The following is a 23967-nucleotide window of genomic DNA, read 5'->3' as shown; positions in this document are numbered from 1 at the left end:
ATATTTCTTCAAAGTCTTCAATCAAATTCACATTACTTTTCTTTGTACTTCATAATAGATCCGTGTTATAATAATAGTAACTAATACTTAAATAGCACTTACTGTGCACCACGCATTGTTCTAAGTACTTTACACAGACTAATCTTCATTATAATCTCAGAAGATAGGTACTAAGACTACCCTCATTTTTACACTGAAAAAACTGAGGCACAGAGAGGTCAAGTAACTTCCTAAGGTCATGCAGCTAATAAGTGGTGGAGCCAGGATTTGATTCTAAACTACAGCAGAGAAGGTGCTCGGAATAACTACACTTTAATATTGAAAACACTGCCTCACGTTTCCATGAATAAAACGGAAACTCCAGAAAGCAGTATTATTGTGTTTTATCCTGTGGTTGCACACCCCCACTGGGTACCGCTAGAGGTCTGCATAGTCCAGGTAGAAAACTACTGATCCAGAGGACAGAATCGCCAGCCATGGCCCCAAAATAACGTGACCAAGGAAGAGATCTCAACTCTAGAGACTCAATGACACAGGACTGGCCTGGAGCCAGTGACATTTCCTCAAGAACCGAGACTCCTGGAGGAGCCAATAGAGAACAAGTTATTAGGAAATGAAGATGCAAAGAAGGGAAGCAAGGGCTTCAGGGTCACAAAACAGCTGGGACACGTGGCCACAGATCTGGAAAACAAGAACCTAAGCAACATCCTGCCATCTTACGATTCTTTCCCCCGGGGATCCTATAGGAGGCAGATGTGAAAAGACTAGGACCCTACATGTTTCTGCTAGATGCTGGGATCGAAGTGTACGTTGTTCTGGATTATTTCAGTTGCAGTTGTCAGACCCCAAACACAAACTGGCTTTTTATAATAGAAAAGTCCATAAAGGATTCAGATATGGCTGGACCCAGGGGTTCAAATGATGCTATCAAGACAGTGTCAACTGATTTTTTTTTTTTTACTTTTCTGTGTTTCCTTCATTGCCTGAGTTCTCCCTCCCTAAAAGGTGGCAACGTAGCCACCAGAAGCTCCAAGTTCATATCCTATTTGCTTTGACATCCCTGGGGGGCAGGGGAAGGAAGTATTTCCCAGTTGTTCTAGCAAAAGTCCTAGGATAGCATCTCATTTGGCCTGAGTAGAGTCAGGAATCACCCCTGCTCCAAAATTGGTCACTGTAGCCTGGAGTGGCAGGATGGAATGCTTTGATTCACCAGGCAGGGTTATCTGCCCACACTGAACCTGCAGAGTAAGGCAGCCCCACCAGACCACATGGACTGAGAGAGTGGGAGGGAGGGTCATTTTGCAAGGGAAAATCAAAGTGTTTTAAACAGAAGGAGAAAGGATGTTGGGCAGGCAAAATCAACAGACAACTGATACAAGGTGGGCAGGAGACACGGGTAATGGGTTGCATGCAGAGCAGCCCATTTGAATGGCCTTCCCCTCTTACACTGGGTTACTGGGTCGTACGAATGCCCTCAAATCAATTAAGCAAACATTTCCTGAGCATTTGCCACGTACAAGGTCCAGCGCCCTTCCACGTAATAGACGGATAGCAAGACCTGCCCCTGCCACCAGCCCCAGTAAGGCAATTACTGTTACGCTTCCTCCCATAGGAGCATAACAGACAAACTCTTACTCGTCTCTCAGAAACCAGCTCTGATGTCATCTTTCAAGGAGCCTTCTCTTGACTACCTCCCCTGTCAGACTCAGTCACCTTCCCTCCACCTCTGAACTTGGTACATACTGCTATTGTTATCACACTGTGCCATAATTTATTGATTCTTCTGTCTTTCCCAAGGATGAGCGGCACTTCTGTATCCCTAGTGCCCACCGTATAATAGATGTTCAAAAACATTTTTTGACCTGAGTTAAAATGAGTTCCCAGGAATGGCTCAGCTTCAGTCTTTTATGGACCATTCCTGAAACCACTTAGCTTCCCTTCCCAACTGGCTTTCCTTTTATTTATTTTTTTATTTTTTTTAATTTTTTTTTTCACGTTTTTATTTATTTTTGAGACAGAGAGAGACAGAGCATGAATGGGGGAGGGGCAGAGAGAGAGGGAGACACAGAATCAGAAGCATGCTCCAGGCTCTGAGCCATCAGCCCAAAGCCCGACGCGGGGCTCGAACTCACAGACTGTGAGATCGTGACCTGAGTCGAAGTCGGACGCTTAACCGACTGAACCACCCAGGCGCCCCGCGGCTTTCCTTTTAAGAACCAGTTTGTTACTACCTGAATTCAACTGAACCGATACACATTTGAATGCCTATCAGGTGGGAGGTAGTTTAGGCTTTGGCAGTTCAGAAATTAACAAGATACATTTCAAACTCAGAATTCTAAAGAGATCAGAACCAGCTCTACTATCAGAATTTCTTTGGCCGAAGCAAGAAATCTCACTGGTTCCTACTCTACTTTGTGAGCTGGTCATTCTCCCTCTCTTGGCCTCTTTTCCCCCAGATGGGAAGGCCTGACTTGGTGTAAAATTTGTAATTTAATAGATATCTATGAGTTGAATTAAACCACGTTTCCATTTTGCCTAGACTAAAACCCTTGGAGCAATAGGGGGCGCCTGAGTGTCTCAGTCACCAACTTCTGCTCAGGTTATGATCTCCTGGTTCGTGTGACAGCTCAGAGCTTGGAGCCTGCTTCGGATTCTCTGTCTCCCTCTCTCTCTCTGCCCCTCCCCCCCCGTCTCGAAAATAAATAAACATTAAAATAAATCAGTAAAAATGTTGGAGTAATACTTGATCTTCTCTTTCTTCCACACACCTATCCAATCTGTCCACAAATCCTGCTCACTTTACCTTCACATCCAGAATCCAACATGTCTCACTCCCTCACTCAATCTGGTACATTCCATCAACATCTCTTGCTAATATCATTGCCCTATCTCTATCTGTTCTCCCTGCTTCCACCCTTGTGCCCCTACAGTCTATTCTCACACAGCAGCCAGAGTGATTCTTTAAAAATGTAAGTTCAGAGTTGCCTGGGTGGCTCAGTTGGTTGAGTGTCTGACTTTGGCTCGGGTCATGATCTCATGGTTCGTGGGTTCGAGCCCCATGTCGGGCTCTGTGCTGACAGCTCAGAGCCTGGAGCCTGCTTCAGATTCTGTGTCTCCCTCTCTCTCTGCCCCAACCCTGCTCATACTCTGTCTCTCTCAAAAATAAATAAACATTAAAAAAAATTTTTTTTAATGTAAGTTCAGAGGAGCCTGGGTGGCTCAGTCAGTTAAGCATCCGACACTCAATTTCAGCTCAATTCATCCACGATCTCACCGTTCTTGAGATCAAGTCCTGTGTGGGGCTCTGTGCTGACAGCACGGAGCCTGCTTGGGATTCGCTCTCTTCCTCTCTCTCTGCTTCTCCCCTCCACGTGCACACACGCACCCTCATGCTCTCTCTCAAAATAAACTTAAAAAATAAAATGTAAGTTCAAACCCTCCATCTTCCCCATCCCATTCAGAGTAAGTAGGAGCCCTATAGTGTCCACCCCTTCTCACATCCCACTCTCATGTCTATTTCAGCCAAGCCAAACTGACCTTGCCATTTCTTAAATTAAAAAAATAATAATAATAATTTATTTATTTTTGAGACAGAGAGAGACAGAGTGTGAGCAGGGGAGGGGCAGAAAGGGAGACAGAATCCAAAGCAGGCTCCAGGCTCTGAGCTGTCAGCACAGAGCCCGATGCAGGGCTCAAACCCACAGACTGTGAGATCACGATCTGAACCGAAGCCAGATGCTCAACCAACTGAGCCACCCAGGTGCCCCTGACCTTGCCGCTTCTTAAACACATTAGCTGGGTTCATACCTGATTTTTTTTTTTTTCCCTCTGCCCAGAATACCCGTTTTCTCTGGATATCTACATGACTCACTCATTTCCTTCAAGCGTTTGGTCAAAAGTCACCTTCACAGTGAAGCCTACTCTGACTGTCCTGTTTAAAATTGCAACCTCCCATACCCCTCTCCTGTTTACCCCCACAATTATCCCCTCCTGATATACTACAGAATTTACTAATTTTATGTCCATCTCCTCCCAGTTAACTGTAAGTATGAATATCAAATATCTACTAATTCATTCAATTAATTGAATATTGATGTCTATTACGTGCCAAGCACTGTGCTAAGCATGGAGCTACCAGGTGATTAAGACAGTTTACAGGTCTTGTGAGGGAAGAAATCATAACACTTGGTAACAGTACCTCATTTACTGAGTGTTTCCTGTGTTAAGTGCTTGCCATGCATCCTAATAATAATGATGGCTAACATTTTTAAAAACAGACCCTGTTCTGTGAGCGTTATCTCATTCAATCCTCACCAAGACCTATAAGGTGAATATTACGAGCCTCATTGTAAAGAGCAAGAAAAAAGATTTCAAGGCTCAGAATTGGCAGAAGCAGGATTTGAACTAAGGTGGTGGCAGGAGAAATATTTAGGATTTAGGGTCAGCAAAACTAAGTGAAAGAGTGGGTGTGGGGGGTCGAGGGAAACGACTCCCAGGTTTTCGCTAGGGTGGACCAGAGAACAATAAGGCTAAAGACAAATGAAAGCCCAATTTGGGACGCGTTGAATTTGAGCCGCCGGGGGGCCACTCAAGGATACAGTCCATCTCGCGCAGGAGCCGAGGGACGGTTCCGGTCCCCTCCCTCCGGCCTGAAGAGACGGTGGGAGAAGGCACGCAAGGGAAAAGCAGGAGGTGACTTCCCTCCCTCTGGGGTCTCCCGAGCAGCAGCTGCTGCAAGGGCGTAGGGGACCTGGAGACAAAGAGAGCGCGCAGGCACCGCCTTGGTCCGCGCGGCCCCTTTAAGAAGCGCGTTCCCAGCTTCCAGCCCGCCTTGTATGCAAATTTGGCGGCCAGGCGGGAGCGCGCGACTGATACCCGGGGACTGGGCTGCGGCGGTTAGTCCTCTCCCGGCCGCCGTCGCCTCCGACATATTGCCCGCAGGAGCTGCGGCGGCGGAGCGGAGAGCGCCGGGGGGAGGAGATGGGTGAGCGGAGCGGGTCCGGCTCGGCCGGGGAACGGGCAGACGTGGGGGTCGGGATGGCCAAGCTGCTGTTTGCTCCCCCACGCGGACAAGATCCCGGCGAGGGAAGGGGGAGGGGATGCGGGGCACAGAGGGGCCCCGCCCCCTCCTGTCGCTTTGCAGGGTGGGGCCTCGGTTATAGGGGCGGGGCATTGGCGCGGCAGGCGGGGCTTCTAAAAGGGAGAGGGCCCGTGGGGGCTTGGGCTTTGGTGAAGACCCGCTCACCTGGGTTAGAAGCGGGGACGGGGCGTAGCGGTAGGCGGGGCCTTACTGCTGGGGCGGAGCTCCTGGGTTGTAGGCGTTTGTTCGGGGGCGAACTTTCTGGGTTTTCGGGCTTTGCACGAGGGGCGGCGGGGCGAGAAGACCTTCCGGACCTAGGGAGCCCATTCTGGAGCCGCGCTTCTGGGCAAAGAGAGCTTTTATTGGCTTGTGGGCGCGTATTCTGGGCTGACAACTGTGTGTAGGCGGGGCTTCTGGGCCTAGGGGCTTTACGTGGGTGTAGAGCTTCTAAAGAGAGGATAGTGGGTGTGGGCAGAGCTTTTGGACTGAAGGTGCTTATGTGGGATGTTTTAAGCCAGGTGTAATAGTGTATGAACAAAGCTTCTGGGTTGGAGCCTGACTGGGGGCAGAGCTGAACAAGTACTTTTTGGAGACACGTGTGAGAAAACCTTCTGAGCTGGGAAGCTAGGCGAGTGCAGGCTCTGTTGCCATGAGGTGGTTTGAACAGGGATGTAATTTTGATTAGGACTGGGGTGGTGCTTAGGACCTTTGTGCAGGGCTTTTGTGCAGGATGGTGCCTGGGAGTTTGGGCTACACTGACAAGCTTAGAGAAATAGGGTTTGGGTCCACAACCACAGCATTCTCCCAGAACCCACATCCTTGACCCTGTGCTCAGGTCCTGGTCCTGACCATGAAACCCCAGGATGCCTACTGAGCTGGATCTTGGGCTCTTGAGAAAAAGACCTCAAGGGTGCCCAGAATCATAAGCCTAGAGAGGCTTGTAGTATCTGAACAGGACAGCGTACGCCAGAGCTAAGAGCTCAAGCCTCAGACCCACCAATTACCCGTGACACAGTGTAAACTCAGTTTCCTAATCTGTGGGAAACCTATTTTGCTGGGTTCAGCCACTCATCAAGACAGACTTATAGAGCACTTAACTTTATGCTGGGCTCTGTGGTAGGGGGAGGGGATACACAGTGAAAACGACAGCTAAAGTTAATGACCTCACTGACTTCCTGCTCTAGTGAGAAAGACGATACATATGTTAACAAGTGAATAAGATAAATTCTAAGACTGAATTGTGAAAAAAGTAGAAATAAGAGGGTTATGGGGGCAGATGCTTAAAAAATGGCAGTCAGGGGAGGGCTCTCCAGACATACAGCAAGGATAAGAGGTAGCAACAAGTTTGATTTGCTTAAGGAGAGAAAGGACAGGATGGCTGAAGCTTGGAGGCCAGGCAGGGAATGGGAGATGAGGTTGAAGCCGTAGGCAGGGGCCAGATCAGAGGTCTCTGTGATTGAATGATAAAACGAGACACCAGGTAACTGGTAGCCAGTATCATTGCTGTTATCCTTGATATATGCCCTCCGGCTTGAGGATCTATTTTATGTTGAGTCCCACAGGAGGACGAAGAGGTCCCAACAGGACATCCTACTGTCGAAATCCACTGTGTGAGCCAGGATCGTCAGGGGGCTCTGGTGGGGGCCATACTTCCAGCGCATCAGTCACCAGTGTCCGCTCCCGCACCAGGTAAACCACCTCTGTGTCTTGCCCCTCACTGTGGGCTCACAGGGGCAGTATGAACAAAGCTCTCTCTCACTGGGCTCTAGGATGTGATACCCCAGATCCCAGACGGGGGCTTAGAGTGCAGTGAGCAGCAAAAGACCCAGAGTGGTGGTCACTTGGGCAGATGCAGAGGGACATAGTATAGTAAGCCCAGTTACAGGATTCCACTTACATTTCTGCTCCTGATTTTCTGGTGGCTTCAGCAAGTTGTCTCCGTTCATTGGGCCTCCTTTTCCTCATCTGTAAAATGGATCTAATAATTCTTTCCTTCCTGGGGAATGTTGGAAAGCCTGAATAAGATTAGGGATAGGAAAAGTGTCTGTCGGCTCCTTTGTCTGACAGGCAGGATTAGGACTCCGTGTTTGCCTTGTGCTGCTTTTCTGACCCAACCTCACCATCCTTTGCCCCAGAAGCCCTTCTTGGTGGGGTTCGCAGGACAGCTCCTGATGTTTTTTCCCTCCCCACCTCCCAGGAGCAGTTCTGGGACGGGCCTCTCCAGCCCCCCTCTGGCCACCCAGACGGTCGTGCCCCTACAGCACTGCAAGATCCCCGAGCTGCCAGTCCAGGCCAGCATTCTGTTTGAGTTGCAGCTCTTCTTCTGCCAGCTCATAGCCCTCTTCGTCCACTACATCAACATCTACAAGACAGTGTGGTGGTATCCGCCTTCCCACCCGCCATCCCACACCTCCCTGGTAGGTGCCCAGCTAGGACCAGCTGTGTGTGTGTGTGTGTGTGTGTGTGTGTGTGTGTGTGTGTGTGTGACGTTTGGCTTCAGTTTAACACAGCTTACCGAGTGCCCTGTACATTTGGCCTAATGCCGGGCATAGAACATGTAGAAGGAACAGAAAATGAATGATTCCTGAACACTCACCCGAATTGCTCAGTACTGCATTAGGCGGTTCAAAGGTAGTGGAGATAAATTGGATAGATTTTGCCTAAAGGAAGGCAGAATCTTAAGTCCTGTGGGGGAGAAGAGCCACAGGCATACCTGAGTATTTTAAGGAGTGGAAAGATCTCCGTGTAGAAAGAGAGGTTCAGGGACCGGAGCATGGGTGATCAGAGCAACAGGGCTCACACACCACTCTCTTATCTCCAGGGACTGTCCCACTTCCCTCCTCTGGGTCCTGTTCTGCTCCTCTAGGTAATTTCCTGGCCTGACTCAGCTAGAGACTTGTGAAGGTCGGAGAGTGGGGATAGTCCCTGTGGAAAGGACCGGGCAGGGGGAGGTGGGTTTGAAAAAAGCCCGTATATGGGCAGGGGGCCCACGTGACCCCCAGCCTCTGCCCCCTGACAGAATTTCCACCTGATCGACTTCAACTTGCTGATGGTGACCACCATCGTTCTGGGCCGCCGCTTCATTGGGTCCATCGTGAAGGAGGTGATTGGGTCCTAGAGGATGACCGGGGACTTGGGGACTCGCCTTTCCCCTGGGGGTACCAAGGAAACACGCCTAGCCCTTCAAGCCCAAGGCATTTTCCTTGGGGCTCCCTTTGAACTTGGTTGAAGAACATTACTCACATCCCGTTACTCTTGGAGTTTCCTGGGCGCCAAGGAAGAGCATTCACCTTGCCAGGTTCTGTCCGGCCTGCTGCCCCATGGTTCCCTGGGTGGGATCACAGGTCACGCTGGGTGGGATTTGGGCACAGTCCCCGTGGCCTATCCAAGGCCCCATCCTGTCCTATCTCGCCCTGACCCAGGCTTCTCAGAGGGGGAAGGTCTCCCTTTTTCGCTCCATCCTGCTGTTCCTCACCCGCTTCACCGTTCTCACGGCAACAGGCTGGAGTCTGTGCCGCTCCCTCATCCACCTCTTCAGGACCTACTCCTTCCTGAACCTCCTGTTCCTCTGCTATCCGTGAGTACCCCTCACTCCACCCCTCACTGCCTAGCACCTGGCTCCTGACCTCTGCCCTGAGTGTGGCTGGGTCAGCAGGCCCCCATACCTGGAAGACTCATGGCAGGGCAGCAGCAATATCCTCTCACGTTGTCTGAGAACATCCCCCTGAGACTAAGGTGATTAGTTTTTTGCAGGAGCAGAAACTGAGACAGCAGGCCTCATTTACCCAAGGTGCCACCAAGGGGGAGGTCAGAATGGGACTCAGATCTGAGTGTATATGCCAAAGGAACAGTTCCTGATAGGGGTGCATGGGCTTTGTCTCCCTCTCTCTTTCTTCTCTCTCTGGTTCTTTCTCTTTCTCTGTCTTTTTTTGTATGTTAATGTTTATGTAATCTCTCGGTGCCTCCCCCAGGTCTGTGTGCATGCGAGCACCTGCGTGTGTGCATGTCTCTCTGTGTGGGTGTCTATGCATGAAGTGTGTGTGCATATCTACACGTCTATGCGTGTATGTCAGTCTTTGTGTTTGTTTTGCTCACTCACTCCATCTCACCAGGGCCCAGATTATTGAGGACGGAAAGACAGTGTCTGGAAAGAGCCCAGGACTTCCCCCTTCTGACCTAGAACCGGGGAGAGCTTTGGCAAGATGTCCACGCTGGCTGTTCTTGGGGCAGGCTCCTGGCTGCCTGGGCATTTACAATCATTTCCCAACCCCTGGGCTTTCTGGTTCGTGAACTTCCTCAGGCTGGGCCATTTCTGTGTCCCGGGAAGCTTCAGAGCTGGATACTCCTCCCTCTGTACCTTGCATGACCAAAAGGGCACTGTCATGGGAGGAGCCCCATCACACTTGTTTCAGTTATAACTAGTGTTTAATTATAAGAGTGACACGTGTCATATAAAAACATTAAACTTTACAGAAGCTTTTAATGTAGAAAATGAAAGTCCTATAGAACACCAGTCCTCCAGAAAACCATTATTTGCAGCATATCCTTCCAAATTTTTCTGTCCGAGCATACACACGTATACTTTTTTTTTTTTTTAACAAAAAAGGAATTAAACTATGCATGATATTGTACAATTTACTGCATTTTTTTGCATCATCATATAACTTGGGTATTTTTCCATGGCGATACATACAGGTTTGCCTCATTTTTTTAAATAGCCTATGGTATTCCATTGTGTAGATTTTTCACAGTTGTACTTGTCTTCTATTGGTGCCCTTTTGAGGTGTTCCTAGCTTTCCCTATTGGAGACCGTGAGGTAGGGAACATTCTTTTGCATACATCTTTGCCCACTTGTCCAATATTTCTGTCAACAGGTTCCCAGAAGTAGAATGACTGTACTGAAAGGTGCAGTACATTTTTGATAGATGATAACAAATGGTTAGAGCCGTCAATAGTCGCCTTAATTTTCTCACTTTCTGGTTGCTATCCAGTGAATCCATTCTCTTTGGGGACAGGTATCATTTAGTATTCATACTTTGCCTTTTTTTTTTTTTATTATTTAATGTTTAAATTTTTATTAACATAAGACATACATAGCCTAACAAATCAGTCCAGTAGTGCTAAAAAGCTTATGATGAACAACAGCCTCCAACCCCACTTTTTCGCTTTTTATTTATTTATTTTTTAAGTGTATTCATTTTGAGAGAATGAGCACGAGCAGAAGAGGGGCAGAGAAAGAGGGAGAGAGAGAATCCCAAGCAGGCTGTGCACTGTCAGCACGGAGCCCGATGTGGGGCTTGAACTCCTGTACCATGAGATCATGAGTTGAGCTGAAATCAAGAGTCAGACACATTTAACTGACTGAGCCCCCCAGGCGCCCTACTTACTAGCTTTTTAGTCCCACTTCTCCAAAGCGATCTCTCACTGTTTCTGACTTTGGGTGTTTTTTGAGTTACCTCCATAATTCTAGTATCTTTATTCCTTTCAAAAAGGAGTTACCTCCATAATTCTAGTATCTTTATTCCTTTCAAAAATTTATCATTGATTTTATAGCTGGATAATAGGTTTACATAGTTAAAATTCAAAATGTATAAATATGTATAAAAATGTATAAAGAACATAGAATGAAGAAGTCTCTCTTTGGCTCCTGTCTCTTAGCTACCCAGTTTCCCTTCCAAGAGGTAACCACCACCATTTCTGGTTTCTTGTATATCCTGGAAATAAATGTTTTATGCATATACAAGCACACACAAATACATACATTGATTCCCTTCAATGACAGGTGAAGATTTACTTAATTCACCCTTCCATCCATACTATTCCCAGTATTTGATAACTTATTATTTTTATTTTTCTATTGATTATCTTTTCCAATAATATCACCATGCCTGTATTTTTTAATCTCATCAACAATAGTATCTTAATCCCTTTAATGTAGACAATAATGTTAGGAACTCTACCCTTCCACTTTTCCTCCCCTCTTCCTCCTCTCACTTCCTGGCAGCTATACTCTTATGTTGTTAAGCTTGACATTCACATTCTCCTATATAACCACATTTAAGTCTTCCATTCTTTGTTTAAGGTTAATTCTAAAAGCTAAAAAGCAATAAGTAGCCTTGATGTTATTATGAATATGAAAATACCGTTCACTTCAGGACCAAGTAGTGTGCATAGATAACGTTCCTTCTCTGTGGTTACTGAGTTATAATCTTGGACCTCTTAAAAAAGAAAGTTCTTCATGTCAAAGTCAAATGGTTTCTCTTTTCTTACATTCCATCAATTGCTTAAAATCATGCCACATTTTAGTTTGCTTCGTATTTAGATTGTAACTGTCTAATACAGGCTCTTTTTTTTTCCTTGGAGTTCTAATTGCCTTTCTTTTTTCTTGTTGACAAAAGAGTGATGGGCCTTCAACATATCCTCAAGTTTATCCAGCCTCTCAATCATGCTACCTGTTGCCTGGAGTCCATTTTTCCCCCTAAAGACATCCTTCCTGGAGCCTTCCATCCTCCTGCTCCAGTCTGGAGTGGTTGCTCTTTAGGCCTGCTGTACAGCTCTCAGCCTGGGACTTCCCTTCGCTGCCCTCCTGGGTTGGATCCACTGTTTCCTGGATCCCATGTCTTCTTTCTTGGTTTTCTCCCTTATTTTGCTGGAGTGCGTTATCAGGTAATTTCCTTAACAATGGGTGTGGGAGGTATATACATTTAGAGGCCTTGCATGTCTAAAAATGTCTTTATTCTGCCTTCATACTTGATTGATGGTTCAGCTAAATGTAGATTTCTAAGTTCAAATTCATATTCTCCCAGAAGTCTGAAGATATTATTCCATTGTGTCTAGCATCCAGTGAGAAGTCTGATGCCAGTTTGATTCCAGTTACTTTGTAGATGACTTGTTTTTTCCTTTCTAAAAGCTTTTAGAGGTAGCCTGTTTGTCTTTTGATTAGTTGAAATTTTATAAGGAGGTGTCTGGTGTGGGACTTCGTCAGTCATCGTATCTGTACTCTAGGACTTTTTAACCTGGAGATTTGGCTATTTCTTCAGATCAGGGAAATTTTCTCCTATTATTTCTTTGATAATATCTTCCCTTCCATTTTTTCTATTCTGTCTAGGACTTCTGTTCTTAAGGTGGTAGACCTCATAGAGTGATCATCTGTTTCTCTTATATTTTCCCTCATATTTTTCATCGCTCTCCCTTTCTCCACCCCCCCATCCCCATCTTTCTTCCCCTCTGTCTCTCTCCCCCCTCTTTCTCCTCTCTCTCTTTTTTTACTTTGCCTTTAGGGAGATTTTCTCAACTTTATCTTCCAGCTTTTTTATTGAGTTTTTCAGCAGTCAAATTTTTTATCTCTCAGACCTCTTTCTTGTTTTCTGATTGTCCTTTTCTCATAGCATTCTGTTCTTGTTTTAAAAATCTCTCATGTTCCCTCAATTTTGTCTTTCCACTGGGGTCAATCTTTCGTTTCCTGCTGCTAGGCTTCTAAGCATCGTTAGTTTCTTCAGTTGTCTCTTTACACTTACAAATGAAGGACTGAGTAGGTTGGAGCACACTTCCTCTCCCTCTGCCATTGTATATATGAGTGGGAGCTTTGGCCAGGGATTCTAACTATAAGAGCAGGACACGACAGACTGGCAGACTTTGCTTTAGGATAAGTGAGTTGTGCGCCCCCATAGGCCAGAAACCAGGGTGAGGGGGTTACCCTAGGATGCCCCCATTAGAGATATCAGTTCTCCCCAGGGTAGTTTATTCACATTCTTTACAGAAGAATCTTTCAGGGTAGATTGTGTGAGGTGAATAAGGGAATAAATGGACTGACTCTTATAAATAAATACAGATCTTTGTTTAATCCCATTTGTTCAGTCCTGCTGCTCACTTCTACCCTTTATCAGATGTGTCTGCTTCAAGCCAGAGTCTCTCTTGGGTCACTGGGCAGATAAGCTCCTACCCCCAGTACAGCCCTCGCAGCATATTCTAGACCTACGCCATCCAGTTGAGCAGCTTCTAGCTACCTGTTATTATTGAACATTTGAGAGAAGTTCGTTTGAATTGAAATGTGTTGTTGTAAGTGTGAAGTACACATCAGATTCTGAAGGCTTAGTACAAAAAAAGAAAGTAAGTAAAGATCTCATTGGTAAATCATGATGCCATGTTGAAATGATAATGTGTGGCATATATTGGGTTAAGCAGAGCATTCACATTAATTTCATTTTTTTTCAAAGTGGCTACCAGAAAATTTCAAATTACATACGTAATTCTCATTATATTTCTGTTGGACAGCGTCGCTCTGTTGATGGCTTCCTTCCTCCTCTGCCAACATGTTTCCCGCTGCTTTCTAAATTTGTCAAAATCGTTTGTGAACCAATAACCCCACTCCCATTCTTTTTGCTGATATGAATTTATTACCTACTTTTATACGGTCACGTCTTGAGTGGAGAAGGTGAGAGGGAATCTGCCATCTTGCAGTGAAGCTGCTTCTAACCTGTGACCCGCGGAGCAGTCACTTGCTGTTGCCAAATAACGTAACTGTATCTGCAGTCCTCCTTAGAGGCAAAACCAGGGAGATTCTTGAGTACTTGCCCTTAAATTTGAGTCGGAATCCCTCGTATCACCCTGATCCCACCGGTGCTCCACTCCTTCGTTCCCACAGGGTATCCTGAAGAATATTTTGGGAGTCCCATTACAGTCTTCTTTTCTGTCCCACAGAATCCCTGGTCTCTCTTTTCTAAGCAAAATTTTACGGATCTTCTGCTTTGGGTCAAACACCATGCTGGGTGTTGTTACAAGGTTTGAAAGAGGGTATTTATGAAAACACTAGGTGTAATACCTGAGTGTAGAGGATCAGTACAAGCTATGTAATTTAAAGCAAATTAAGGAAACGGAGGCTCATAGAGATGAAATGACTTGCCCTAAATCAGAGTGCTAGTCAATAGCAGAGCTGGGATTTTAATCCTGGCCTGTTTGACCCTGCTGACCACAGTTCTCAAAGTAATCTTACTTAACCTTATACCAGGGAGAATGGTAGCATCCCCATTTTATAGACCAGAAAGCAAAAACCCAAAAAGGCCAACTGCTTACCCAAGGATACTCATGTATTCCTTCTTGGAACATCAGGGAAAAGGAAGAAAAACGCTACTCTGGGGAAGAAAATGTAGCATTCTCATTGGCCCTAACTCGTAGGGGCAGCCCAGGGACCTTTCTGGGGCTGTGTCTGAGGACCTGGGGAAATTGACAAGCCCCAAGCTGAAAAAAGGAACGCCTCGAAATAGCACCTACTACACTGTTCCATGGACACGTGCTAGGCTAACTTAGCTACTTTTCTCCCCCTACATATTTATTTATACTTAAAGTAATCTCTATGCCCAATGTGGTACTTGAACTCACAACCCCAAGATCAGGAGCTGCATGCTTTACCAACTGAGCCAGCCAGGCACCCTGGCACTTAGCTACTTTCTATAATTATCTACTCTCCTGGCCTTTAGGTCTATCTAGTTCTCTTCTCAAAAGATACCAGCCATACACTCAAAATACCCCACACTGAGTAGCACCAACCCTAAGGGTACTACTCAGGGAAAGGGATTTGTACTGTTCAAGGGCCCATTTCAGTGCTTGGCACATAATAGGCACACGGTAAATACTGTCCCTGAACTGCTTTCCTCCACAAGCTGAAGAGCTGCCTTTAATGTATGCAGCCATAACAACTTAGACCTCTTGTGGTACCGCGTCCGTTTTTTGTTTTTTGTTTTGTTTTGTTTTGTTTTGTTTAAGTAAGCTCTGTGCTGAGTGCGGGGCTCGAACTCACATCCCTGAGATCAAGCGCTGCATGCTCCACCGACTGAGCCAGCCAGGCACCCCTTGTACCTTTTTTTTTAACTAATGAATTACTCTTAGTATTTGTTGATTATGCGTCTCGGTCTTTGGTACCAGACAGTTCTGGGTTTGAATCCCAGCTCTATTGCTTCCTTATCATTGGGTAAATTTTGGGAATCCGCTTCACTTCTCTGAGCCACAGCTTTCTCAAAAGGGTACAAAATAACCGTACCTAATGCATTGTGTTCTTAGGAGACACACAAGAAGAGAACGTGTGTGAGGCACTTAGTACAGTGTCTAGAGCATGGAGTGTGCCTAAGGAATGTGGGCTGTTAGGATCACTGTTGGTCAGCAATAGACTGTGAGGCAGGGCCTTGTCTCCTACTTCCTACTTTGTTCCCGACGCTCGGCACAATGCTTGGCCTGCACTCGATGCTAATACGTGTGTTGAATGTCTTACCGGAGGATGGCTGTATAGAAGGATGGGTAAATTCTCTCCTCTGAGCAGCCGGGAGAGCTAAGGCCCAGGGACGAAAGAAGATTCCCTCCGTGGGTAAAGATTGGGATTGTGGCCCATGGGCAGGCCTACCCTCACCACTGTCTTCCCCAGCAGGTTTGGGATGTACATTCCGTTCCTGCAGCTGAACTGTGACCTGCGCAAGACAAACCTCTTCAGCCACATGGCCTCTGTGGGTCCCCGGGAGGCCGTCAGTGGCCTGGCACGGAGCCGGGACTACCTGCTGACGCTGCGGGAGACGTGGAAGCAGCACACGCGACAGCTGTATGGCCCAGATGCCATGCCCACCCACGCCTGCTGCCTGTCCCCCAGCCTCATCCGCAGCGAGGTAGAATTCCTCAAGATGGACTTCAACTGGCGCATGAAGGAAGTGCTGGTCAGCTCCATGCTGAGTGCCTATTACGTGGCCTTTGTGCCTGTCTGGTTTGTGAAGGTACGTAGCTCGTGGAGTGGGGGTGGGGGGGAGCTGCCCCGCAGGAGCCCTCCCCCTTGCGTAAATAACTGGACCGTTTTTGACAAGATTCCCATCTGTTCTCTTGAGGGCTAGAGTGACCGCTACCTCGATTTTAGAGTAGAGAGCACAAGGCTCCCTGAAAGGGAGTGGCCTGCGCAAGGTCACCCAGCCAATGATTGGGACATGATATTGCTGTTCATAATACTTGATTAATAACAAAAAGCAGTGATGTTGTATTTCACTGTGGCTGTTTTGGCACAGGCATGTCACAGTGTCCAGCTTCATCAGTAAGTAGGAAAGCCAGGATTCATCCAGACCTGAATGACTCCAAAAGCCTGTGCCTTCTCTCTTGCTCGTCTGGCCTTCTGGGAAGGTACCTCCCCAGCTGACAGTAGGCTGGAAACATTTCTCCAGGGGTAGACTGCGCTGAATGATTTGAGGCTGAGAGGACATAATATTTCTTGAACACCTACAATGTGCTAGAGCTTTCAGGAGTGTGATAATCTCCCTAACGCCTCTCATAGGTGGTTGGTAGCTATTCTTATCCTCATTTAACAGATGAGGCAGCTAGAGCACAGAGAAGTGAAATGGTTTGCCCAGCATCACATAGTTAATAAAGCAGCAGAGTCAAGATTTGAACTGATGTCTGTTGGACCCCGGAGTCTATGCTCTGGCTCAGAGTCGTAGGCAGCGGGAGCAGTTTTTATGTAAGAGGAGCTTGTGGAGAACTGAGTAGTGGGCACAGGGTCTAAGCCCATGATTAAGCCTTCTTCGTTAGGTATTTGATCCTTGGTCTCAGGCCCCCACTGAGGGCTGTCCTGGTTTCCGAGGCAGACAGAATCAGGGAAGGGGGAGGGAGGGAGGCCATTATGGACATCCCAGGCCTTAACCCACCACCCCCTGCCCCCAGAACACGCATTATTATGACAAGCGCTGGTCCTGCGAGCTCTTCCTCCTGGTGTCCATCAGCACCTCAGTCATCCTCATGCAGCACCTGCTGCCTGCCAGCTACTGTGACCTACTGCACAAGGCCGCTGCCCACCTGGGCTGCTGGCAGAAGGTGGACCCAGCGCTGTGCTCCAACGTGCTGCAGCACCCGTGAGTCGCCCTGCCCTTCTCTGCCCAACCCCGGCCCTCCTGGTCAGTGTCTGGAGTTAGTCCCCTCCTCCGTCACCAACTCATTCATTCAGTCAGCAGGTGGTTGTTGAGCACATCTGGTGTGCTGGGCCTTGTGGCCAGAGGAGGGTATGGCAGGACCCAAGGCAGACATGTCCTCTGTCCTTAGGTAACTTGCAGTGTGCTGGAGATGTGAGGAGGCTAGGCAGTAAATTCACAGACTCGTTGACTTTCTCATTCGCTGACTGTTCTTTATTCAGCTCGTTGACCAATACGCTCTTGCATTCATTCATTGCTTCTCTCCTTCTGTCCCTTGCTCACTCATCCATTCAATCATTAGGTCCCCTCCTTTCCAGCAGGCATTTACCTCTACCGAAGCCATAAACAGCCTGGTGCTATGTATTGGACAGAGGAGCTTAGACTTTGACCTACAGGCAGAGGGGGGCTGGGGGGATTTTGAACAGTGAAGGAACCCATTCCATCTGTCTGGTCAGAGGATATGTGCTGTGTTAGCCCTGACCGTGGTTATGGTGAGCCCTGGCCAGGGAAGCAGAGCCACGGGGAGGAAATGACTGAGACAAGGTCCTTGAGGAGTTCACAGTCTGGTGGGGGTGACAGCCGTACACAAATCGTTAGGATGATGGGCCGAAAGAAGCCCAGCTGCAGGACGGCCCTGCAGAGGCAGAAGTCACCTGCTCAGGAGCCCTGAGGTGCTGGGCCGGCCTCCCCTCAGCCTGGCTCGTCCTTCATGGTGCCTTTACCGCAGTACTTTTCGCCCAGGTTACCCTAATTTTCCTGCCTGCTTTCCCCCAGTAGACCGGAAGCTCCTTGAGTCTGGACCCACCTGAATCCTATCTGAGCCGTGGGCCGAGCACAAGGTGTGGCAGAGAAGAGGCCCCCAGACAGATTTGTAGGGGTAGGCCCACCAAGAAGCAGAGATGCAAAGGAAGGCCACAGAAGCCAAGCTTCCTAATGTTGGCTGTCAATGCTAGTTAGGGACCCTCCCAGGCTCTGTCCAGGTGGTCCAGGAAAGGGGATGAAGATTGCCAAATGGGCTCAAAGGGGGCTCGGCTTAGCCATAGCCTCTGAGGGGAGCGAGGAGTAGAAAGATAGAATATAGCTAAGGGGCACCTGGGGGGCTCAGTCAGTTGAGTGTCTGACTCTTGATTTTGGCTCAGGTCATGATCTCAGTGGGGTCATGGGATGGAACCTAGCATTGGGCTCCATGCAGACCGTGGAGTGTGCTTAAGATGCTCTTTCTCTCTGCCCCCTCCCCTGCTTATGTGTGTGCGCTCTCTCTCTCTCTCTCTCTCTCTCTCCCCCCCACTAATAAAAAAATAAAAAAATAAAATGAGAAAAATAAGAATATAGCTGAACATGAGGGAGGTACCTGTCTGTAGCTCACTGTGGTCCACAGAGAAGACCCAGGCTCCTGCACATGGCTTCCCAGCCGCTACACTGGGTCCTGCCAGCCTTTTCTGCCTCATCTCTTACCATGCCTCCACTCATACTCTGCCTTAGCCAGACCAAACTGCTTCAGATCCTCAAATTCTATATGCATGTGTGTATCCAGGGTTTTGCATATGATGCTTGTTTTGCCTGGAACACCCTTTCCAATTCTTTTCCTGATTAATTCTTATGCATTCCTTAGCACTTTGCTTCCTCCAGGAACACTTTCCTCACCACCCAGGATGGGTTTGGCGCCCCTCCCCTGTGTTCCCACAACCCCATAATATCATGATCATTGCACCTAACACTCTGCTGTGTTTGCTTAGTTACTTGGCTGTTATTCCAGGAGTAAAGCTCCCGGTCGTCAGGGTCCTTGCCTGTCAAGTACTCAGCCATCTCACTCCCAGAGTGCCTGGCTTATAATAGGGCCACAGTAAATTTTTGTGGTTCGTGTCTAGTCTTTTTATAAGGTAAAATTTACATATAGTGAAATGCATAGATCTTAAAGTGTATAATTATTTGAGTTTTGATAGTCATATATACCCACATAGCCCGCATCGAATCAAGATGTAGAACATTTACAGCCTCTGAAAATTTCCTCCTAGCTTTTGCCAATGACCGCCCCCTCACCACCACCACCACCCAGACAACTATTTTTCTACGTTCTTTCAAAACTAACCATAGGGGGGGTGCCTGAGTAGCTCAGTTGGTTGAGCATCTGACTCGTGATTTCTGCTCCAGTCATGATCCCAGGGTCGTGGGATCAAATCCCGCATCGGGCTCCGTGCTGAGCATGGAGCCTGCTTAAGATTCTCTCTCTTGGGGCATCTGAATAGCTCAGTTGGTTGAGTATCTGACTTCGGCTCAGGTCATGATCTCACGGCTCATGGGTTCAAATCTCCCATTGGGCTCACTGCTGTCAGCACAGAGCCCGCTTTGGATCTTCTGCCCTCCTCTTTGTCCTTCTCCGCTTGCCCTCTCTCTTTCAAAAGTAAATAAATCTCAAAAAAAAGATTCTATCTCTCTCTCGGGGTGCCTGGATGGCTCAGTTGGTTAAGTGTCCCAACTCGTGATTTTGGCTCAGGTCATGATCTCACGATTCGTGAGATCAGGCCCCACATGCTTGGGATTCTTTCTCTGCCCCTCCCCTGCACACACTTTCTCTCTCAAAATAAAAATAAATAAACATTTTAAAAGAAGATTCTCTCTCCCTCTGTCCTTCTCCCTCACTCATGCGTGTACACGTGCTCGTGTTCTCTCTCAAAAAGAAAAAATTTTTTTTTTTAATAAATAAACTAACCACAGGTTAGTTTTGGCTGTTCTACAAGTTCATGTAAATGAAATCTTGGGTTCAGTTTCTTTTTCATTCAGCACATCCCTGTGAGTTTCATCTGTGTTATTAGGTATAATGTGATAGCTGGTTTTTCTTTTTTATTTTCTTTTTTTTAAGTTTTATTTTTTTATTTTGGGGGGGGGGGGCAGGGAGAGAGGGGGAGACGCAGAATCTGAAGCAGGCTCAGACGCAGGGCTCAAACCCACAAGCCGTGAGATCATGACCTGAGCTGAAGTCAGACGTTTAATCAACTGAGCCACCCAGGTGCCCCTCTTTTTGTTTTTTTGTTTTGTTTTGTTTTGGTTTTTTTTGAGAGAGAGTACCGTGCAAGCAGGGAAGGGACATAGGGAGAGGGAGAGAGAGCATCTCAAGCAGGCTCCATACCTAGCACGGAGCCTGATGCGGGGCTGGCTCTCACAACCCTGAGATCCTGACCTGAACTGAAATCAAGAGTCGGACGCTTAACTAACTGAGCCATCCAGGTGCCCTGATGACTGGTTTTTAAGTGAATGAATCAACAGGGTAGGAATGAGATAGAGTTTTTTGTAGACAGCAATTCTCTGTCCTCTGGCTCAGGACCCCGGGAGTCCCTGTGATATCTGGCAGAACACTGGAAGATTTGGAAGATCCCACCATCTCAATCACATGCTTATTGAAGTCCCTCTGTGCCAGGCCTTGTGTCATGCTCTGAGGTCGTAGAGATGAATTGGATACCATCTCTTCCGTCAAGGGTTCCCAGATTAGTGAGGGATACAGGGAAATACATAAGTGATAAAACACTGGGGAAAGTGGACCAGTAGCAGGAGATTCAGGGAGCAGTTGAAGAATGCTGAACTCTGTGGGGAGTTTGAGGAAGGGTTTCTGGAGGATCCTGAGTTTGGAAAGAGCCTGCCGGAAGGATACGGCATCAGGAAGTGCAGTTCAGTCGGAGGGAGAGACTTGCGCAGAGACATGAAACGGTAAGCTGTGCTGGAGGAATTAGAGACAGTTCTGAATGGCTTGTGCCTGAGCTGTGCGGTGGGAGTCACAGAAGGGCCTCAGCGGCAACACCACATCCTTGGGGACTTGACTCCGAGAGCACTGAAAACACTTAAGGGGGTTCGAGCAGAGAATAGGCTCAGCTTGGTGTTTTACAAAGACCACTCGGGCAGCTGTGTAGTAGACCAGCTGGAGGCTAGAGGTTAAGAGCAGGTGAGGAAAATGCACCCAAAGAGGGAAAAGGGTTTTCTGGACGGTCTCTCAGACATGAATGACAACCCTAGGCCCTCTGCCTCCCAGTGCAGTGAATTTCTCATGATTGTTACCCCATTTTACAGAGGAGGCAGCTGAGACCCAGAAAAGGAAAGTCACTGTGTCTAAATGATAGAAATGGGAGTCGGGGGCCCTGGTGATCACGCCAGGCCCAGGCTTCTGGTACCCCCTTTTGTGGGTGAGCTGGGCATAAGGGGCACTGTTGGGCTGTGCCTCCAGGTGGACGGAAGAATGCATGTGGCCGCAGGGCGTGCTGGTGAAACACAGCAAGAACGTCTACAAGGCAGTGGGCCACTACAACGTGGCTATCCCCTCTGACGTCTCCCACTTCCGCTTCCACGTGAGTCTCCTCCCCTGGGAAGGAGGGGTGGGGCCTGATCTGGAGAGCAGGAGGATCCCGGACGGGAAGGTGATGTCCTAGCAAGAGACAGCTATTTTCCGCATTTCCCAAATCCAGCGGAAACTACACACTGTGCAGCACAAGGACAGCCATACCAGTGGTGACTTCATAACTGCAGCTCACTTGGTGGCTGATCCTCGAAAACACCGGGTGGAGGCGGGGAGGATGATACAATAAAAGAAGAGGTTCTCAGTGACGAAAATAAGAACTATCCCCATTCCATATGGTGCGCCAGGCACAGTGGTAAGCAGTTGCCATGTAGCCTCCGTGCAGTCTTCGCCTGTGTGTGAGAGAAACACCACGGCTCTCCCCATTTTCCGAGACTGAAATTGGCTCAGAGGGTCTAACTCGTTCAAGGGTGCCTTGCTCGGAAACTTGGGATCTGATGGTCATGACTCCTGGGCTCAGCATTATGGAAAGGGTTGCTCAAAATCATTGAGGCTAGTGGTCTCCATTTTATTTACTTACTTTACTCTCAAAAGCCTTTTTTCCAACACAGTCATAGACTGAAGTCTGGTATATAGGACCTCCTGGCACTACTCTATTTGAAAGAGTTGGAACTCCCTTCAGTTCCCACTCACCACTGCTATAGCCCCTAAAAGACCTCCTCAGAACCCAGGGTTCCAAGGAACACAGTTTGAGGAATCATTGATCTGGGTCATCTCTTCACGGTAGAGAAACCCGAGGCCCCGACAGGAAAGGGACTTGCCCAAGGTCCTGTAGCCTGTCAGGTTCAGAACTGAGCCTGGCATGCTGGTTTCTTGGACTCCCATTTCCTGCCACTTCTCTTCCCATCCTTTAAGTAGCTCTTGAGGTCAGGTACCTTGGTCCCTGCAGAATTGAAATTCCCTAAGACGTTGATCGCACTTTGGAATGGATGAGAACATTTTTCTCGAGTCCCCACACTCTGTCTTCCTTTGTAAATACCAGGTCAGAGTGAGGTGTCGCCACATGCCCTAGAAGCTTCTGGCCTAGATCGGGATGCTACCCATGAAGAAGTGGGTTTCTCAGACTGTAGAGTCTATGATGACTTTCCATGCCTGTGTCGTAAGATTCTAATTTGTTCAGGCCTGACTATACCCAGGAGGATCACATATAAAAAGGTGTCGATTATAGACCAGAAAAAGTTTGAGGGAGTAAGCGAAACCTCTCAAGAAAAGCTTCCCGGAAAAGAAACACCACAGGCAGAGGCAGAGAGGTGGCAAAGTCCGTGTCCAACCTCACAGTCTTCCTCCCCACCCAAGTCTGCATGGGTCCCCCAGAGCTTGTCCCCTTCCCTGGCCCACCCCAAACCCCCATCCGGGAGGCAGGCTCCTTGAACATACTTTCCAGTCCCTGCCTACCCTTTCCTGGGCAGTTCTTTTTCAGCAAACCCCTGAGGATCCTCAACATCCTTCTGCTGCTGGAGGGTGCTGTCATTGTCTACCAGCTGTACTCCTTAATGTCCTCTGAAAAGTGGCACCAGACGATCTCCCTGGCGCTCATCCTCTTCAGCAACTACTATGCCTTCTTCAAGCTGCTGCGGGACCGCTTGGTATTGGGCAAGGCCTACTCCTACTCGGCCAGCCCCCAGAGGGACCTGGACCACCGGTTCTCCTAAGCCCCAGGGTGACCCCAGGGACAGCATCCAGGCTTCAGCCAGGAGCTCTCTGGGAAGGGGCTGTTGGGGAGGGTTGGGTGAGGGAGCAAAAAAACACAAAAACAGACAAAAAAATTGACCAGAGCTTTGTATTTTTGTTACATACTGTTTCTTTCTTTGATAATTGATGTGATTATGAGGGGGGAAAAAAGTCCTATTTTTATACTCCCATTAAGCCTGTGTGTCCTGTGTTTCTTTCCCTTCTTGCCTGTCAGGCAGAGAGCAGAGGTTAGGATTCTGGGCCAGGAAGCCCTGTGTGTGGCTTCTGGGGTCCTCATGGGTCCTGCCTGCTCCAGTGGAGAGGAAATGAGACACCAGAAGTCATGGTGTTTACCGCTGGCTGAATGCTGTGTATCAGACATTACTCTCATGTGTATTATAAGCCTTGTTTCAATCCAACTTTTATGTCAACCCTAGGAGGTAGGTACTGTCACTCTAACTCTATAGGTGAATAACAAGCTCAGAGAGCTATAGTGACTTGCCGAAGGTAACACAGCAGCCAAAAAACCCTCCCAAAAGACAACACCACTATCCTCTCAAAATGTGATGTCCTGATTCTCTCAGCATGCAGTCACTGAGACCCTGCTCTGTGTCAGGTGCTATGGTAGACAGGACGCCAAGACAGAAACAGACAGGTCACACTACACTGGGATGGGTGTTAACAGTTACAAGACAGCAGCGCAGGAGAGAGCATGTTTAATGCTCTAAGAATTTCTCGAAGGAGGGGACAGTCTGAGTTGTCAGGCACTTTCTAGGTGGGCAAACTGGGGGAAAGGCACTTCAAGCAGAGTAAAGGAGACATGTAATACAGAGATTTGGAACATTCTGGTGTATTTGGGGCAGGTAAGCAGAATGGTTCCTAGAGCAGGAAGGATAGGGAACAAGGGGTGGGAGTGGGGTAGAGCTGGAAAATTTTGCAGGAGG

At 47.9% G+C, this 23967-nt stretch overlaps 1 protein-coding gene across 4 annotated transcripts; it reads left to right on the top strand.

Moving 5' to 3' along the window:
- The first annotated feature begins 4872 nt into the window (after window positions 1–4872).
- Window positions 4873–23218, top strand: TMEM39B (transmembrane protein 39B). Of its 4 annotated transcripts, none has more exons than XM_049617608.1 (9): window positions 4873–4984; window positions 6643–6769; window positions 7278–7497; window positions 8100–8183; window positions 8503–8657; window positions 15498–15834; window positions 16766–16953; window positions 21224–21344; window positions 22762–23218. In XM_049617608.1, the coding sequence occupies exons 1-9, from the start codon at window positions 4981–4983 to the stop codon at window positions 23002–23004; spliced, it is 1479 nt and encodes a 492-aa protein (XP_049473565.1). In that variant the 5' UTR covers window positions 4873–4980; the 3' UTR covers window positions 23005–23218. The 4 variants fall into 4 exon arrangements, with proteins under 4 accessions (XP_049473565.1, XP_049473566.1, XP_049473569.1 ...); XM_049617612.1 differs by lacking the exon at window positions 4873–4984 and adding an exon at window positions 5023–5275; XM_049617609.1 differs by lacking the exons at window positions 7278–7497; window positions 8100–8183; window positions 8503–8657 and having other exon boundaries at window positions 4877–4984.
- Window positions 23219–23967: the final 749 nt, after the last annotated feature.

This window comes from Panthera uncia, assembly GCF_023721935.1.
Source record: "Panthera uncia isolate 11264 chromosome C1 unlocalized genomic scaffold, Puncia_PCG_1.0 HiC_scaffold_4, whole genome shotgun sequence".
In the NCBI taxonomy this organism is placed as follows: Eukaryota; Metazoa; Chordata; class Mammalia; order Carnivora; family Felidae; genus Panthera; species Panthera uncia.
This window is presented reverse-complemented; position numbering and strand designations above follow the sequence as displayed.

What these genes read in the sequence shown, in the direction of transcription:
- TMEM39B (XM_049617612.1), top strand. Translation starts at nt 5,038, where the DNA reads ATGGCCAAGCTGCTGTTTGCTCCCCCACGCGGACAAGATCCCGGCGAG. An exon ending in CGCCATCCCACACCTCCCTG is followed by an intron (nt 7,498 to 8,099) that starts GTAGGTGCCCAG and finishes GCCCCCTGACAG; the next exon opens with AATTTCCACCTGATCGACTT. An exon ending in TCTCCCACTTCCGCTTCCAC is followed by an intron (nt 21,345 to 22,761) that starts GTGAGTCTCCTC and finishes TTTCCTGGGCAG; the next exon opens with TTCTTTTTCAGCAAACCCCT.